Genomic DNA, 17,949 nt, shown 5'->3' with positions numbered 1-17,949 from the left:
CAAGGTTTTTTTTACCTTCTCTTTCTAACAAGTAAACAGTAAAGTAAATTACTTTTTTTTTTAAGTGGAACCTTAATTAGTCCTTCGGCTTCTGCAGAAGCCTCCTTTTGAGCCACTCTGGAAGGTCTCTTTGAAAGATGTTACGCTGAAGACAGTGTTCTTGGTGGCTGTTACATCATTACATAGGGTTTCAGGAGTCTTCCTGCGCATGGTTCCATCCTTTCCTCTGAGTGGCGGTGTGGCCTAGTGGTTATGGTGGTGGACTCTGGTCCTGAGGAACTGAGTTTGATTCCCACTTCAGGCACAGCTCCTTGTGACTCTGGGCAAGTCACTTAACCCTCCATTGCCACATTGAGCCTGCCATGAGTGGGAAAGCACGGGGTACAAATATAAGTAAAAAAAAAAGTGGTATTGGCATTTCATTTCAACCAGTCTGTGGGACTTCCATCCTGTCGCAGTGAGGATGAGGGTCAGTATTCCTTGTAGCTTCTTGAGGTCCATAGAGTCCTCTGGAAGTTACAAACAGGATTCACAAATTGGACAGACTGGTTGTGTTTTTTTGGTAAGGAGGTTTGGCCTCCGGGCTCCTCGGGCCTTGCCAGGCTCATTATAAGAAGTGTACAGTGACATCCTGGTGGAAACTACCTTGCTGTCTGGATATTTGTAAGGTGGTGATATAGTTGACGCTGCTTACCTTTGCCAAGCACTACAGGGTGGATGTTGCAACATGCTCTGAAACCAGTTTTGGGTCCTAGGTCCTCGGGGTGGTGGCACCAGGCTTCCACCTACTCTAGGGATTGCTTTTATACATCCTACAGGTTCTAGAATAGTGGAAGCTACATTGAAGGAGAAATTAGGTCTTACCTGATAAATTTTTTCCATTAGTAATTCCCACTATTCCAGAGGCCCTCCCGGGGTTTCTGAGGTGTTTGGTCTGTACAAAATAATGGACCAAATAACAACTGTCATTTTGCAAGGTGCTTCCTGCATATCTCTTGTTTTCTACAAGTTGTCCAGAGATGAGGAGGTCCACACGTTTGCTCTCTTGTTAGTGTTAGGGTAATGAGTTGTTTATGGTTGTTGTGTTTATTCTGAGAATTACCCCTTACTGCTTGTCTAAGTAAATACTGAGGAGCTGGACTGGATGCCAAGAGATAGATGTCTCAGCTCAGTTTTCAGTTCTCTGTCTACCTGCTGGTTGATGGACACAACTGTTCCAAATGTTCTGGAACAGTGGGAAGGACTAATGGAAAGATCAGGTAAGACCTAATTTCTTCTTAGCACAGAGGCCTCTTGGTTGGAATGGGATCAGTCACTGCTGCAGTCTAGAGCCTGATCACTGTAACTGCTTGTATATTTTTAGTAAGAGAAATCAGTACTTTAATAAATGCTTCTAATAAAGATTTTGCTGTTAAATATTTCTTTATAGAACCTTTCTCATTATTAGCTAATTTAACGAAACTCCTCTGCCTTGAGTGCATCTGTTTGGTACTGTCCTTGAGGAAACAAAAGACAGATCTGTTCAAAAGTTTGCTGCTTGTGTATTTTTATCTTTCTCAGAGGAAACTGTGATTTTAAAAAATCTACAGTGGATACACACACCAAAACTGCTATAAAATTGTTACAATTTGACTCAGTATGTACCAATGATTTACAAATAAGAGTTTAATACTACATTTCAGAGTCAGTTAAATTTCTGTTAACACGAATACATTAACAATGCATTTTACAAATATTTACCTCGCTGTATAAAAAAAATGCTCTTACAGCTGTTTTGGAGAGAGGATTTTGTCCTTTCCTGTGTATGTGTGTACATCTATACATGCAAATATACACAGATAAGTTTATCTTAATGTGTAAGTGCACAAGTGAAGAAGTGGCTTGGAAGATTTTTGATTTAAATTAATGCTGCTTTACCCATAGCAAATGTTACACAATGTAACAAATTGAAAATGAGCAGGAATCTTCCCCCTTTTATACTAATTACATTGCAGCAGGTTTCAGTACTGTTGTGTTACAATGACAAATTTAGAACACTTTTTATTCTTCAAACCAACACCATATCCCCTTATGATGCTTTGATTCTCAACTAAGTTCTTACCAAATAGTTCAGTGTCTTAGTATAATGCCCATATCTGAACAGTAGAAATGTCATGCTTTAATGTCTGTTTGGAGAATCATCTTCCCCCCCCCCCCCCCCCATTAAATACAGGTTCATGAGGGATATACAGAAGTGTAAAATCATATTTCACATTAACATGAATAGAAAACTGCTTAACTGAAAAGGAAGAAACTAGCAGAGAGCTGTTAACACCAGCATTTGGCTAGAGTGTATAAAGGCAGATGTTAGAATAGCACTTTCCTTATCACCATGCCAGACAAGTGGGTTGTGTCCCCCCATGTAAACAGATGCGAGATAGGGAGAGGAAAAAAAAAAAGCTCAATGCTGACTTTATTCTCTTCACTATTTCTTCATCCTGTGCAGCAGTTAAAAAAAAAACAAATTGGGCAATAGGTCACTTCTTGGGTACAACACAGGCAACACTCTTATTGTGACATTTTTTCTCCCTTAGAAACAGTCCCAACTTGGGTCTGAGCTCTTAAGACTGAGTCTAGCAGTGGGTAATCCCCAGTGACCTTTCACCCTTATTGGATCAAACAGCAGTGCAATTTCTACCTTCTCTCCTGCTAATCTGTGCTGCTGTGTTGGATTTGGACTTGATCATAAGGTCTGAAGTAATTACACTTCCCTCCTCCTTTCTTTCTTTCTTTCTTTCTTTCTTTCTCCACTTGCTCCTGGTATGGGCCGTGGAGAAAGGGAGGCAATGCCCTGTAGGTAACACAACAGCTCTGTGTATCAGCTGGCAAATATCAGGCAGGTGTATGCAATCTGACTGGGTTCCCCAGATTGAGCCCCGACTCCTCTTGGGTAGTTAGTGCGGTTGTACACACGGAGCAGGGTCTTGTTGGTGCTTCTGTTTTGGCACTTTTGTATCAAAAAAAACTAAATAAGCATGCTGGGCACTTTCCTCTCTTTTGTGTACAGATGACTGGGACAGTTCTGTTGGAGAACACAGCAGAGCCCGTGCAGCTGCAGTTCTTTACTTAAGTTGCTGTTTCAGAAGTCACAGTCATGTTAGAGCTCCTCACCCTCTACCCCTTCACTCACAGTTGGCAGCACAGTGGTGAGAACAGACTGCGGAAGTGGCATTCCATACAGGTGAAACTTCCCAGAATGTCTTTTATGGCCACAGTAGGCTGGTGCCACATGACGTTTCAGAAGCATGAGAATGGGAAAAACAATGCCAGGCTGGTTCTATTTGGAATAATGCCATTGGGTTTCTCCTTGAGTCTTCCCAGGCCTAACCTTGGAAGGAATCCCAGGTTGGCTGGGATAATCCAGAATCAGCTGTGCAACAGGAGGCAGCAATAGCAAATTTGGCAGCCTGCAGGGAATTTCTCAGTGGAAAGGCTATTCAGGAGATGGGAGCAGGGCTTGACCTCCTGGTAGGTAACTCTTGGACAATTGATGAGATATAGTAATCTGTGAGGGGATCCCATATTCTCAGGTGCTTGTTCCCCCATCCAACTGCTTCTATTGGTTCTCACTGCATCTGTGATGGATCCATATTCCCTTCCCAAAGAAGATAAGGTGTTGAACACCTAGGGTGCTTTTCCTTCTTTTATAAGATCAGAGGGAAGCACAGTGTTAATGATAGAAACGTCATCTCTGCTTAAATTTTTCCTTTTTTTTTTTATAGTCTTCCCCAAGGCAGTTATAGGCAATAGATCCAGTACAGGAAAACTCAGCCATGGAGCCAATATCCCCCAGTCAATACAATGATCATCTTCCTTGTAGGCATCAATATGTAGAGGAAGGGAGTCTCAAAAATCCCTGCATGGGGTCTAACAATTCCCAGATGGATTTGTGGCTGCAGAATCTCATATGATAGAAATAAGTGATGCTAGGGCCTCCTTTGATTGAGTGTGCTGTATATGGCCTGGTCCTAGGCAGGACACATAGTGTGCATAGCCATGCTTCTTTTAAGTAGCCTCATCAGAGTTTGGTGCCCTTGGGTCAAATGTTCCTATTACATTGAATCGTTCAATTGGTTGGATGAGGGATTCTTGTTTGGTTTTAAGTGTCAAAATGTGTGAAGTCCTTTGGATTGGTATTCTCTGCTTGTGAAGCCCATTGTTGATTGACTGGATGATTCAATTTTCTACAAAGGTGCACAGTCTGTGAATAAAAAAAAAATGGACTCGCAGGGAACCCTCATCATTTGGATTATGCATACTGTTTATTATAAAGTGCAGTTATGTCAGTTAAAGATTTATGGTTATTTACTCCTTTGTGATCAGTAGTCTTGATTATGGTAATTCACTGTATATTGACCTGGGCAGGGTTTTAAGATATTTACAATCGTTGGACAATGTGGCAGTGCAAACTAATTAAAAGAAGTTCACGCTGGGCCAGTACATTTCCACTGACTCTGTGCATCAGCATATTGCATTCAAACTGTTAGTTTTGGTATTGTGAGACTCCAGAGGATAATGGTTCTACCAGAGATTACAATGCAGCTCCATTGTAGAGTGGTATCGGTCATGAAAGGGTTATCTACTAGAAATTACCATTGGTAGTGTGCAGAAGCATTTACAGGCTACAGCTTTTTCATTTGTTGTCCTTGATTTATGGAATGGTTTTCCTTAGGGTTTATGGTGTATTAGCCTTCAGGAAGATGCTCGAGACCTTTCTGTTACCCACACACTTAGCCCTAATACTGCATAACTATGTTATCGGATCTATTATGGGGTTTTCATTTTTTTGTTTTATGTTTTGAAGGCTGTAATTCTGATGTTTTTTGTTATGTTTTGAATGTTCCCGGCTCTGATCAAATTGTTTGTGGATATGCTGTATAGAAGAAATCTGGAGAATTCCTTCACTTTTCCTCTGCTCCGAGGATTCCTTCCTCAAAGATCCCATGTACAGTTTCACAGCCTTGGCTGCTGAGTCAGTTTACACAGTAAGGACCACATAGCAAACTTTATATCAAAATCTGAAGTCTCTGCAAGTTCAGTTTACAGAAGAGAGGCACTATTTCTTTTGGGGGAATCTATACTTTCCTCCAGAGGGACTGGGATGAAGGCAAAACCCACATTTTCACAGAGAGCAAAGATGGACTTTGGCTACAAGGGTGCATAATTAACAACTCTCCCAGATGGGTTACTTTACCTTCAGGGAGTCAAGCATGCAAGACCTCCATTGCAGGAGAGCTCATCTACTTGAAATCTGACCTTTTTTTGTATTTTTATATTTGAATTTCAGTAGATCATAAGATAAACATCAAACACTACAGTTATATATTTTTTAATATATAAAGATTAGAAAGATCAAAAGTATTTTAACACTAAAACATGACTCCCTTCTGCCCTACTCTCTCTCTGTCTTAGATGAACAAAGCCTTTTCATTTGGTTACATGCTGGCATATGATGTGAATAATTGGGGTTTCAATGGCTGCTCCAGAGGGAAGCTCTCTTGGGCATTCTGGAAGTACTACAGCAAATATTAGCAGTAAGTGGCCTAGTGGTTAGGGTGGTGGACTTTGGTCCTGGGGAACTGAGGAAATGAGTTTGATTCCCACTTCAGGCATAGGCAGCTCCTTGTGACTGGGCAAGTCACTTAACCCTCCATTGCCGCATTGAGCCTGCCATGAGTGGGAAAGCACGGGGTACAAATGTTAAAAAAAAAAACAAATTTGAGAGGCTGAGATCACACTCCACATATGCTGGCTTAGGAGTGAGGGTCATTTGTTTCATGGTATGTGCAAAAATAAGTCGTTTAGAGACATTGAAACTACTCATCAGAGTGAAAGATCTCTGCTTCTGACCAATGATTAAAGGGAGACCAATTTTTTTGTAAATTGCTGGAGGCTGCTTTGGTTAGGTAATCAATTTGATCATTGAGAATTATGCCACAGACCGTGTTGAACAAGCAAAAATATTATGTCAAAGATGTATTTATCCCAGTAGTTGCTAGCTCAAAAGGGCCACCCTCATATACTTGGGGATTTTCCAAGAAGAAATAGATTTGTAAGTATTTTCCCACAAGAGATGCCCAGGCAGGATGGTAGGGGCTGACTGGAATAGATGAGCTCAGGCAGGGAAGTTGAAGTATTTGATAGAACTCCCACTGTCATAAGTTGGAGCTCACCTTTTAATCCTTAAGTCCACAACCTGTTCCCTGGACTCAATCCAACTCATTAGAGCATCTCTGTGTTCTCCTTCCAGGCTTTCCACCAAATTCCACTCTGCTTCTTGTGCTGTCAAAGTATTGGCACAATTGAAGAGGTGAGTTCCAAAACCTGTTAAGTACAAAAAGCTGTTTTCTGGATAAATGAATGTTATTTTCAAGATTTCTAGTCAGCATAAGAATTTTTTTCCGTGAATATCATATACCTTACAAATAAATGCCTTTTAGTGCAAATTTCACATAGCTGTCTATAAAGGAAGTCTATTTCCAACATAAAACTCATCTTTGGAACTAAGCTCTTTAATTGTACCACACAGGCCTAAGGAGCCACCTAATTAGCTGGATACCGTGGAAGGATACTGATTATCTGGGTAATCCATTAATATTTGGCTGAAGCAATTCAGTTAAGCAGCTACTTAGGCGGATGATGTCACTTCCTCCTTCCCACCCCTGGAACCAGAACTCAGTCCTGTGGGCTCTGCCCTCCTTTTCTCTCGGGCCTCAGAGTAGCATCTTTTCGGTTGCTTTTTTGTGATTTTAGAGGAAGAGGATCTGAGGGACAGTATCTGTCTTCTACTGAAATCAGGCTTTCTTCTGATGGTGAGGAAGATGAGTGATGTAGGCCATGGCAGGGGTGGTTGTAAGTCATGTTTGAAATGTTTGTAGGTACTTAGTTCATTCTGAATTTCAGCAAGATCTTCAGTATGTTGACGTGCCTTCGTAAGGCACAATAGTCTTGGCCAGGAGAACTGTCCCATGAGAATCTCTTTCTAGAGGATAATGGCAGGGTAGTGCCCTTCTTTCCACTGCACCCGTGCTCTAGGCATCTTAGAGATGGGGTGCAGGCCGAGAGAGACCATGCTCTGGGAGCAAGAGTCTTGACAGCTACCTGCCCAGTTTGGTAAGAGTTTGGTTATATCCCATTCATCTGAACTGGTCTGGCTTGGATAAGGAAGGTGAAATTTAACCTTACCTGTTTCAACTCTTTTTTTTAGTCCTGTCAGATCAATCAGAACCCACTCATGAAAGCCATGGTGAAAGGCTCTCAGACTGAGAAGGTCTTAAAAGTAACAGTGAGCACAATGCCGCCCAATCTAAAGGTAGGTAGTTGGCCGTCAGAGCCTTGGGGTAGGGTTTTCATTCTTTTATTACTGATCATGGAACAAAGTTTTTTTTAATTGCATCAGGATTGGTTGTAGTGGTGATTTTGAAACATAACATTACACTTGATTTAGCTTTGACAGAGAATACTATGGAGCTGAAGTCAGCTTTAAGCTCTTCTGTCTCCATCTGCTGGCATATGGGCATAATTCACTCTTCTGGACTGATCTGGCAGGTCTAAAGGAAAGAAAACTAACAGGTAAGTTGACATTTCACTTTGGTGGTGCAGTTTTGTGTGTATTACTTTCAAGGTGCAAATAGTCACAACCACAAATATTTAAGAAAGAAACTCTTTGGGGGAGGAAGGTTTCTTTCAGCAGAATGACAACTCCCAGCTGTTAGCCACAGTGATCCAACTTAATTAACAGTCACTCATCACTTTAACCAAGCTTTGTAAGAGCTTTGGCAGGTCATCCAATGGCTAAATCATTTCATCTTACAACCAGCTGGGTTGGCCATTAGATTTCATCAGTAGGCACTGGATGGAGATGAGGCCAGATGTGAACATCTTGCTTTGAAGTAATTACCCTTGCTATATTCCTGATATCAGTTAGTTATTTTCAGTTTCACAGAGTTTGAAAGCAGCAATCCTCTTGGGCTCTTGATGGTCTTCAAAAGACCATAAGCTTATCTCGGATATATTTCAGTTTTAGGTCAGGAATGTATCAAGTGCGGTCCTCTGCTTTTACATTTCAACATCTTTGCAAGAAAGTAGTCATCCATGACAGAGGCTGGACTTTATCTGCTCACAGACTGGTGACATACAAGAATTGCTTAGAGACGTGTTTGAGAACTGATGGTCCTAATGTACTGAAGTGAACGGTGTAGTGTCCATGTCTCAATGTATTCAGCATCGTTACTGCATTACTTATAATGCAGGGCAACCATTAACTCCAGCAAAACCCTCAACAGTTCCAGTTTGTGACATGTCAATGGTGTTCTGGTTAATAATGAGGTTCCTTATACATCCAATATAAAACACCTGTGCAGACCAGATGGAAGGTGGCACTGCTGCAGTTCTCTTAATTGTATCTGCAATAGGAAAAAAAAACACCAAAAGCTACAGTCAATTTTGCTGATGAATATTTAGTGGCAGAAAGTGACACCAACATCTCTTAAAAACTACAGCTTACAGTTTCAGTCCTACCTCCTAGTGCTTATGCCTCTGTTTTCTTAAACTTAAAGAAGGGATCAGTATAGCTAAGGTAGCATTAATGAACTGACTAGTGAGTAGAAAGGGAAACTCAGCATTGCATTCTGCTCGGGAGTGGAGAATGCAACTAACCTAGTGGTTAGTGCAGTGTCCTGAGAACCTGGGGAACTGGGTTCGATTCCCACTGCAGCTCCTTGTGACTCTGGGCAAGTCACTTAACCCTCCGTTGCCCCAGGTGCAAAAACATAGATTGTGAGCCCTCTAGGGACAGAGAAAATACCAACATATAAAGTGAACAGTGTTCCATACATCTAGTAGTACTATGGAAATAATTAGTAGTAGTACTAGCTATCAATTTTCTTTAAAAGCAACCACCACTGTCAGTTTCTTCTGGCTCAGTACATCTGCAATGTAGGGGAAGTTGGGGGTGGAGTGGGGTGGGGGGAGGATCATGAAAAAATTCATTTCTGAAGGAAATAGTCCATGAATCCTCTTGTAGGCATATTACCTGGAACTCACTAGGCGTACACACTTTTTCTGGTGCCTGCATTTTCTAAATGTCATGCAAATAATATGAAATGATTCAATAAAATGATTATTACAAAGAACTCTATTAGTTTCTCACACCACTCTGCCTTATTATAGTTGCGGTTGCCAGCTGATGACCTCTTGGACTATCTGGACTACTTAGCTGTCCTGTTTTACAGTACTCACCTGGTACCCCTCCCACATACAGTGTCTCTTTGGTACTGGATGAGTGAGCAGGGTCAGGTCTCAGGGTCTGATTCCTCTGTGTGTCCACGTCCAGTTGCATCACATTATTGCCTTTAATTACTTTAAAAACAAACATAAATTCAGAAAGAGTTTGTAGCCAGATCTCGCTCATCAGAAATTCATAACGTCTGACTCTTAAGTGCCTTGGATTTGGGCTACAAGCTATTAGCAGCTGGTAAGCCACTCTTGGGTTGTTTGTGTGACTGTGCTGGAATAAAATGGAACTAAATTTCTACATGAAAGAGACAACATGCAAAGGAAAGGTCTTCCATGTGACCTGTTTCTGGGCTCTTTGCTTCTTGTAAATCTAGCAAGTCTACCTTGTAGAATGGGTCCATAGTCAAATGCACTGACAGTTTTTCCTAAATGGTTCCCTTCTGCCTTTCATAGACAGACTTAATTGTTTTATCTAAGCAGTTCCAGGCCACTTAAGAAAATGGCTTTATTATTGTTTTGTAAAGTTTGTGTGTGGTTTCAGGACATCTATGGGAGATGCACAGTTCCTCTACTGCTGGAGATTTTTGGTGAGTATGCAGACACTCCAATGATTTAAAAAAATTTGATAAGAATATAAACCTTTCAGTATATTCCTGTAGTAATAGATCAATATTCACATCCAATAAAATCTCCCCCACCAAAAAAAAAAAATAAAAAAAAATCTGCAGAACTTCACCTTGATTCCAAGCTGGAATCCAAGTGTAGGATTTTCTCACAAGGTGCATTGGTAGGGATTGACTGGGATTCATGGTTGTATTAGGCAAGAAATAAGACACATTTTGAAACAGGTTGCTCTTTGATTTTGGAAATTGCCAGCTGTATCTTACCTGCTATGGTGTGCCACTGGCCATTACACAGTGACTGCTGAGGGGTCACAGAGGTAGAGAACTCACCAGCCCCAATATTCGCTTTCACTATGACCTAGGACACAAAATGTATACCAACATGTACACCCAATGTTTCAAAACTGCAAACCTACCGAAGACTCCAATCCCTTCAGTTCTAAATCTGTCTCAAAGGAGCTGCATCACTCACTGATAGCAGAGATGTCACTTATTGAGTCATACTAGAACCTCAAATGAGATAAAATCAAGGATTCTTTTAGAAATAAAAAAAGAAAAGAAAATTGAATTCAGGGTCATCCTAATGACTTGGTGGTACTGATGAACAGTGGACCTGGGCTTAATTCTCATGTCAGGTCATACATTACAGAGGCAGCACTGATAGCGATTTGGGGTGGAGGAAAGGAAGGTGCAATCATTGCACAGTAGTGACACCTAGTGGCTAGATGTTAGGTCCATGATTGCAGTATAATGGAAAGCATCCTTGGCATGGGATCCTGCCTAAAGCCTACCAGGCATGGACCCAGGGTTGGAAGGGACTATAAAACAGGAGAACAAATCCTTTGGATCACTGTAATTGAAGGCCCATGGTGCCCTTGTTCCAACTCAGCTGGAAACTTAAAGCAGTCGAAGGAAACTGCTGGACCCTCAAGAATTGTTTAATCCTGAAAAGTGTAATGGAGAATAAAGAAGCATTTATTTCAAATGTCGTCATGGATTGTAAAGATGCATGGTGTTACCTTTGTGTTGTCGGTGTACAGAGTGAGGTAGCGGCCTTTCTTCCCAGCCACATGAAAAACCAGGCCAGAAGAGGTCTGTGGAAGAACGTCCACTCTCAGTTCAAAATCTTCTCCAATTGCTACTGAATTTTCTAAATTGTAAAAAAAGGCAAACAAGTCAACTTAGCAAATTTCAGAAAGCCAAGAGCGAGGGTAAAACAAAGAGCAGCCCTTCACCCACGCAGAAAGTGCTCACCATTTCTGTGGCACAAGTGTTAAACCCAGACCCTTATACTTAGAACACTGCAACAATTTCCATACAGATGATATGGGCATATCAAATAAAACTGAGATTTATGGAGGGTCCCTTCCCCCAGTCACGTGCTGACCACCTTTGTATTAGGCTAAACTGGCATTAAGAAAGGTAAATGCAACTCATGCCATCATGCTGAGATTTGCAGAGATGGAGATGGGGGAGGGGTGTATTATAGAGTAAAAGATGCAACTTTCACATACAGCAAGTACATTGCACCTGATGGGTGTAACATAAGATGGGGCCATTATTCTGTGATTTTCTAAATATGATCAGTGGGACTGGGGATGATGTATAAAGATGTATAGCTGCCTCACTTTGCTATCCATAGAAAATTAGCCCGGCTACTTCGGCATTCAGACTTGAACCCTTAAGTTATATGGATAGCAGCTATATATCACCACTATCTGTATAACTTTTGCCCCATCCCACTTCAAATGCAGGAGCTGAAAGCAGCATCAGCCCCCTATAGGGGGAGTGAGCTTTTTTTTTTTTTTTCTTTGTCCCCATCTGCTGGGCCATAATCTGCTCAACTGGATTAGTTGGGTAGGACTTAAGGAAATTAATAGGTAAATTTAAATTTCACCATTTTTGGCAGTACAGAGATGTATACGAGCAAAGGTTATGTATGCCCTGTTCATGCCAGGAATTTGTTTAAAAAAAATAAGTTGTGTTTTTCAAAATCGATTCCAATATTAACAGTTTCTGGGCAACACTTTCTTTGAAAATGAAACGTGACTGAAAGAGGGAAGCGTCCTCTGTTCCAGCATGGAAGTTTTTGAAGGATAATTTACCAACTGTAGCGCCATACCTAATGTTAGATATCCACCATCAGGAGCAAAGAATAGACCATACTGCAGTGTTCCCTCATAGCACGGCATGATGCCAAAGACACGGTCTGGAATATTCATGGGCTGCTCATCAAGCTGCAGCTTCTTCATACAGCCATTAAAGCTGCTTCTAGAGGCCTCCTGAAAAGAAAGAGACTGGGTTTTTCTTACTGTGAATCTGTCCCTTGCAGATGTTATGTACTTTCTAACAGTACAAAGTATGGAACATATAACCTTTCCAACATGCCGATCTCCATCTCTGCAAACCCTTCCATCCCTTCATTCACATCATAGGGTTTACTGACTACAAGATACAAAATCATCATAAAGTTACACTATCAGGTAGTGAAAGCATGCTTTATGTTGGCATATCTGTCTCTTTACCAGAAACATCCATCCCTTTACTTTAGAGGGATTACTTACTGTATCCCAGTGACGTAGCCACAGGGATCCTTGGGGGCCTGGACCCCCCCCCCCCCAAGGTCTGCTGGCTGGGGCTGGCGGGGGTCCTCAAGCACTGGCAGCAGAAGCTTCCCTGCAGCGATATTTGCCACCAAGCTGCCCCCCCCCCCCCCCCCCATGCACATGCTTGTTTTTAGTGAAATTGAGCATGCGTGCCGGGTCAGCAAAGCAGAGCAGGCAGTGCAGCGGCAAATATCACCACAGGAAACTTCTGCTGGCGGGGCTTGGGGACTCCCCCCAGCCCAGGCATGTGGGATAGCGGCAGGGAGGCGGGTCAAAATGTGGCCCCCCACAATGGGCTTATGTCCCCTCCCAAACTGAGGTCTGGCTACGCCTCTACTGTATTCTACAGAATCTTCAGAAGGTTATACCATCAGAGGGTGGAATCATTTTATGTTGTCATATCTGTCTCCTTACCGGAATATGAGCCTTTGCTATTCCTTTCGGGACACCGCCTATATAAAAGGGACTCTGTACTGTAAAGTTACTCATGAAGGATACTGTGTTACTTTGAGCTCTTAGACCATCTATGATCAGGTAAATCTTGTTCCTTTCTCTGCTGAAGAAGACCTGAAAATGAATGGAGATTTGTTTACCATTGGGTTTAACCCTTCTCCATCAACAAAGCCCTTTTCCACAGTGCACTAATCAAGTGAATGCTGCCTTCTCTCTCCATCACTCACCGAGTGCCATATACCATCATCGTATCTCTCTTTACTTCTGACTTGCAGTTTATTCCCTTCGTTCTCTACCAAGAAAACATAGCGGCCACTAGAAACAAACAAGGCCATGAAGGAGCTTTCTTGTTCACTGGACACATAGAAGAGCATCCCATTAGATGAATTCAGTCGTACATCCATGGAAAAATGAGATCTGAGGAAAGAGATCATGGTTAACATGGAAAGAACTCATTGCATATCCTAAGACAATGAAGCCTACAGAGGCCGAGATTTAGGACTTTTTAGTATTGTGGCCAGCTTGGCTTTCTGTATGGTACTGCACTCAATGCGAAGACTACTCAGTTTTCAGACACAGACAGACCACATCAATGCTAACTTCTAACAAAAATGGAACCTTACGAACGGTGCTGAATTTACTGTCTCCTCAAGGACAGAATTAATATCAAGAATTCTTATGAGAACTGCTAGCCTGTACAAAGTTATAAGGCCATGGCATTGTTCCCTGGTTTTTCAAAACAACCTTATGGCCTACTACTTTTCTGTCTGCAGGATCTGAGGGTTACCAGGATCCCATTAAAATGTGTTACAACATTTTTAAACAAAGCATTTCAAGAGTGTCTGGGATGAGACATACTCCGACCCCTCTAGATTACAGTCAGGCATCCCTCAAGATTCTGCCTTATCTCCCAATTTCAATGTATACATTGCTCCACTGGCTAGAGTTATCAAGAGTTTTAGAAGAGACTTTCATTTTTTCATAGATAACTCCAGCTAGTTGTCTGTGTTTCAAAAGATCAACGGTCTGAACTAGTGTCTGCTAAGGTGCCAGAGCACATTAAAAACTCATTGATTTACTATGCTCAGTGCTTTTAGAGCAGTTGCAGTCTGGTTTTCCAGAAAGGATAATAGTCAATTGGGTGGTCCTCTTATAGTTAGACCCCATGGAGCTGAATAATACAGTGGTTACTTTGTGGGTTAACCTGGAAAATCAATTTTCCTTGACAGCCCATATCTCTTCCATTGTAGGGCTGTGTTTCTAAAATCTTTGATCAATTTTTCAACTTCAACCCTTTCTAGGCATAGAGAATTTGACTAAATTAGTTTTTGTCCTGGTCATCCCGCTGTATCAAGGCCTTTCTGAAAAGAATCTTAAAGGGCAACAGTTTCTTCAAAAAACAGCAGAGTGGGATTGGGGGGAGTTTGACCATATAATCCCAATTCTATATCTGCTTCACTTGCTTCCAATAACTGCTAGGATGGATTTTAAGATCCTTTGGTTTTTAAGTGCACCCACAGAGGAATGACAAGGGCTCTGGCTAATAGCCTTCAGCTGTATGAACCATTTTGACATCTTCATTCTCAGCAGGTGCTGTTAGCCTTTTCGCCCTCTTCCTCTGTCAAAGATTTCACTACTGCTGGTTAGGTCTTGAGTGACTAAACAGAGAAGACCTAAGTCATGGAAACAAGTACCACTGGAGCTGAGGCAACAGTATAGATACAGGTTAATAATCAGCTGCCAGTGGTCATCGCTTTTTTTTTTTTTAATGCACCAACTGCTGTTGACTAAACTAGACCCAGATATGAACTGTGGTGACAACTGGAAGTTATGCAAATTTGGCCGACACTTAACATCACTTTCAGACTTTGCCATGGCGGTCAGAGCCTTAGCAGCTAGGCAGCTCAGTGTGGTTCATGTAGGAAGGAACCTTTCCTGCTTACTTAAACCATGTGAATATCTATTCCTTATTGTTTAAATAAAGGTTAAAAACATGCTGCCTGATATTCAAAGCAATTTAAGTGGGCAGGAGAGCCTCCTGCTCACTTAAATCAAGCTCTGTGGGCCAGCCACCAATATTCAGCAGCACTTAACCAGGCAGTACCACTGAATCTTGGCACTAACTGGCCATTTACAATGTGGGACAGAGGAGCGTTGTGAGAGCAGAATCTGTGCGGAACAGGCAGCTACGCTGGCTCTGGCAATATTCAGTGCCAATGCCCACGTAGCTAAGCAACCAAATAAGACCACGTAAAAAGAAGTCCTAAATTTGGTAGCTTAGTTATGTGGGCACTGGCACTGCATGCCGGCCAGAATCCTCATACCTTCTGGGTAGCAGCTGACATTGGATGCACTCTCCTCTCCAACCCCCCCCCCCGCCCATCTCCCATCCCATGACAGACCCCCCCCCCCCCCCAAGATCACCCCACCCCTTTCGGGTCCTACCTAAATCACTGGTGCTCCAGTGTAGGGATCCATCCAGTGTAGGGATCCCAGGCAGGTGGTATGGGGTTTCCCTTTGCTCTATGAACCCTAGTCCTCAGGGGTCACTCTGAGGAGTTTAATGGAGCGGAGGACTAGCCTAATGGTTAGTGTAGCGGGCTTTGATCCAGGCAACCTGGGTTTGATTCCCACTGCAGCTCCTTGTGACCTTGGGCAACTCACCTAACCCTCCACCATCCCAGGCACATAAAACTTACATTGTGAGTCCCCTAGGGACACAAAAAGTACCTGTAAATAATGTGTACAGTGCTGTGTATGTGTAGTAGCACTACAGAAATAATTAGTAGTACAGTGCACATCAGATAAGCGCATGTTCCATTTAACTGCATGCCGTCCCATTTTTCGCGCCATCAATTTCTATGGGGACAAATTTCGGTTTAGCGCACCAGTGATAACTACTACTACTATTTAACATTTCTAAAGCGCTACCAGGGTTACGCAGCGCTGTACAATCTAACAAAGAAGGACAGTCCCTGCTCAAAGGAGCTTACAATAAGTGCAAGATTCGCTTGTATGCATGGTTTAAGTCCACCCCTCTGCATGAAAGACTCCGCATAAGCGCATGCTCGGAATATGGAAGCCAATTGGCACGTGACAAAGGAGCAATAAATTCGAATTCTATCGCATAACTCTCATTGGTTACCTGCCACACGCGGTAACCAAGGAAAGTTAATTTGTTAGAATAAGCAAAAGAAAGTTGATAGATTGTACAATGGAGTCGTCATCGCGCAACTGTGAGACTTTAACACTGGCTGAACGAATAGAAGTTCTGAAAAATTAGAAAACAAACAAAGTCAAGCATCTATTGCTAAAGAATATGGGGGTCAATCCCAGTCAAATTTCACATATCTTGAAGCAGAAAAATCAGCTTCTGGAAGACTGGCAAAACAATACATAGTAACATAGTAAATGATGGCAGAAAAAGACCTGCACAGTCCATCTAGTCTGCCCAACAAGATCAACTCATATGTGCTACTTTTTGTGTATACCCTAAGTCTTTCAGCAGTTCATCAAAGAAAACTCTTCTTATAGTTTATCTTTTCTCTTCAACACATTCACGAATTTCAAGGAACCAAAACAAAACACTAACAAAAAGCCTCCCCTCTCACTTTGAGAGTTGAGCCCTCTTTCTCAGCAAGCCTAGGGCTCAACGACTGGCAGAACCAATTCTTTTCCACACTACACCTCGAGTGTTGTGTCCAACCCTGGTCGCCACATCTCAAAAAAAGACATAAAGGAATTAGAGATGGTGCAGAGAAGGGCGACGAAAATGACAAAGGGAATGGAACGACTTCCCCATGAGGGAAGGCCGAGAAGGTCAGGGCTCTTCAGCTTGGAGAAAAGGCGGCCGAGGGGTGATACGATAGAAGTCTACAAGATAATGAGCGGACAGATGTGAAGCGTTTGTTTACACTTTCAAACAACAGCAAAACCAGGGGACACAAGATGAAGCTAGAATATGGTAGATTCAAAACAAATAGGAGAAAGTCTTTCTCCACTCAGCGTGCAGACTCTGGAACTCGTTGCCGGAGAATGTAGTGACAGCAGCTGGCCTTACGGAATTTAAAGGGGGTTTGGACAGATTCCCGAGGAAAAAGTCCATTGAACATTATTTAAAAACAATTTTTTTTTTTTGGGGGGGGGGGGGGGGGGGAGGGGGTATTTGCCGAGTTCTTGAAGCCTGGATTGGCTGCCGTCAGAGACAGGATGCTGGGCTTGATGGACCCCCGGTCTTTTCCCAGTATGGCTGTACTTAATCCACACAGGAAGCTTCTTTGGGTCACTACGGTTAAGTGCATGCTCGTTAACTGCATGTATTTCTTTGGTCCCAGACCCTTGCACTTAAGTGGATTGCACTGTACTAGTACAAGTAGTAGTAGTATTAGCTCCTGACCCTAACAGCTCCATGTGTTAAAATGGCTAATGCGATCTCTATTATTACCACAAGGTCAGCCTTCCACATATAGAAAGCTGAATTAGAGAATAACATGAAACAGGAAGTTGCATCAGAAGGCAGGGCCCAGCAGAGGGAAGGCCCCAGAGCAGGCCTGTAAGAATCACTGTAGCAGCTCAGTAAGGTAGAGGCACCACAGTGGGAGGGGGAGGAAGACACAGAGCAACAGGAAGGGAGTGAGATGCTGGACCACAGGAGGGGTAATCATGTTTAAAAAATTTTATTACCGCGGGAACATGGTGTTTTACTGTTACTGCAGGATGGTAAAAAGTTTTGCTCTCGTATCTGTGGTAAATTCTCTGAAGATTTTTTTTGTTACCACAGATCCCCATCTCCACGTCATTCTCTAGGCTGAATATTGGCTAGGATCAGCTTAAGTGCAGGTGGCCAGAAACATTTTGGTCAGACTCAGATATTGGATAGTAGTGTTTCAAATTCACCTGTAGCCCTTGTCTCTCCTCCTGGAGCTTACCTGGGCCTTGTATCCTTTGTAAATTTTAAAGGCTCTCTTTGCGCCCCAGGAATACCCTTCTCC

The 17,949-nt window shown here is 42.4% G+C and overlaps 1 protein-coding gene across 1 annotated transcript in view; it reads right to left on the bottom strand.

Moving 5' to 3' along the window:
• Positions 1-5,689: 5,689 nt before the first annotated feature.
• The window catches only part of LAMA5 (laminin subunit alpha 5), a 297,353-nt gene continuing 285,093 nt past the window's right edge, over positions 5,690-17,949 (bottom strand). The window contains exons 74-80 of the mRNA XM_030212484.1: positions 13,186-13,375; positions 12,920-13,072; positions 12,022-12,181; positions 10,919-11,049; positions 10,164-10,257; positions 9,280-9,399; positions 5,690-8,444 (exon numbers count right to left, since the gene is read on the bottom strand). Coding sequence (XP_030068344.1) covers positions 8,281-8,444; positions 9,280-9,399; positions 10,164-10,257; positions 10,919-11,049; positions 12,022-12,181; positions 12,920-13,072; positions 13,186-13,375 — 1,012 coding nt within the window. The 3' untranslated portion in view covers positions 5,690-8,280. The remainder of the gene's footprint in view (positions 8,445-9,279; positions 9,400-10,163; positions 10,258-10,918; positions 11,050-12,021; positions 12,182-12,919; positions 13,073-13,185; positions 13,376-17,949) is intronic.

Source organism: Microcaecilia unicolor, chromosome 8, assembly GCF_901765095.1.
Source record: "Microcaecilia unicolor chromosome 8, aMicUni1.1, whole genome shotgun sequence".
Taxonomy (NCBI): Eukaryota; Metazoa; Chordata; class Amphibia; order Gymnophiona; family Siphonopidae; genus Microcaecilia; species Microcaecilia unicolor.
Note: the sequence above shows the minus strand (reverse complement) of the source record. Positions and strands in the feature narration are given on the sequence as shown.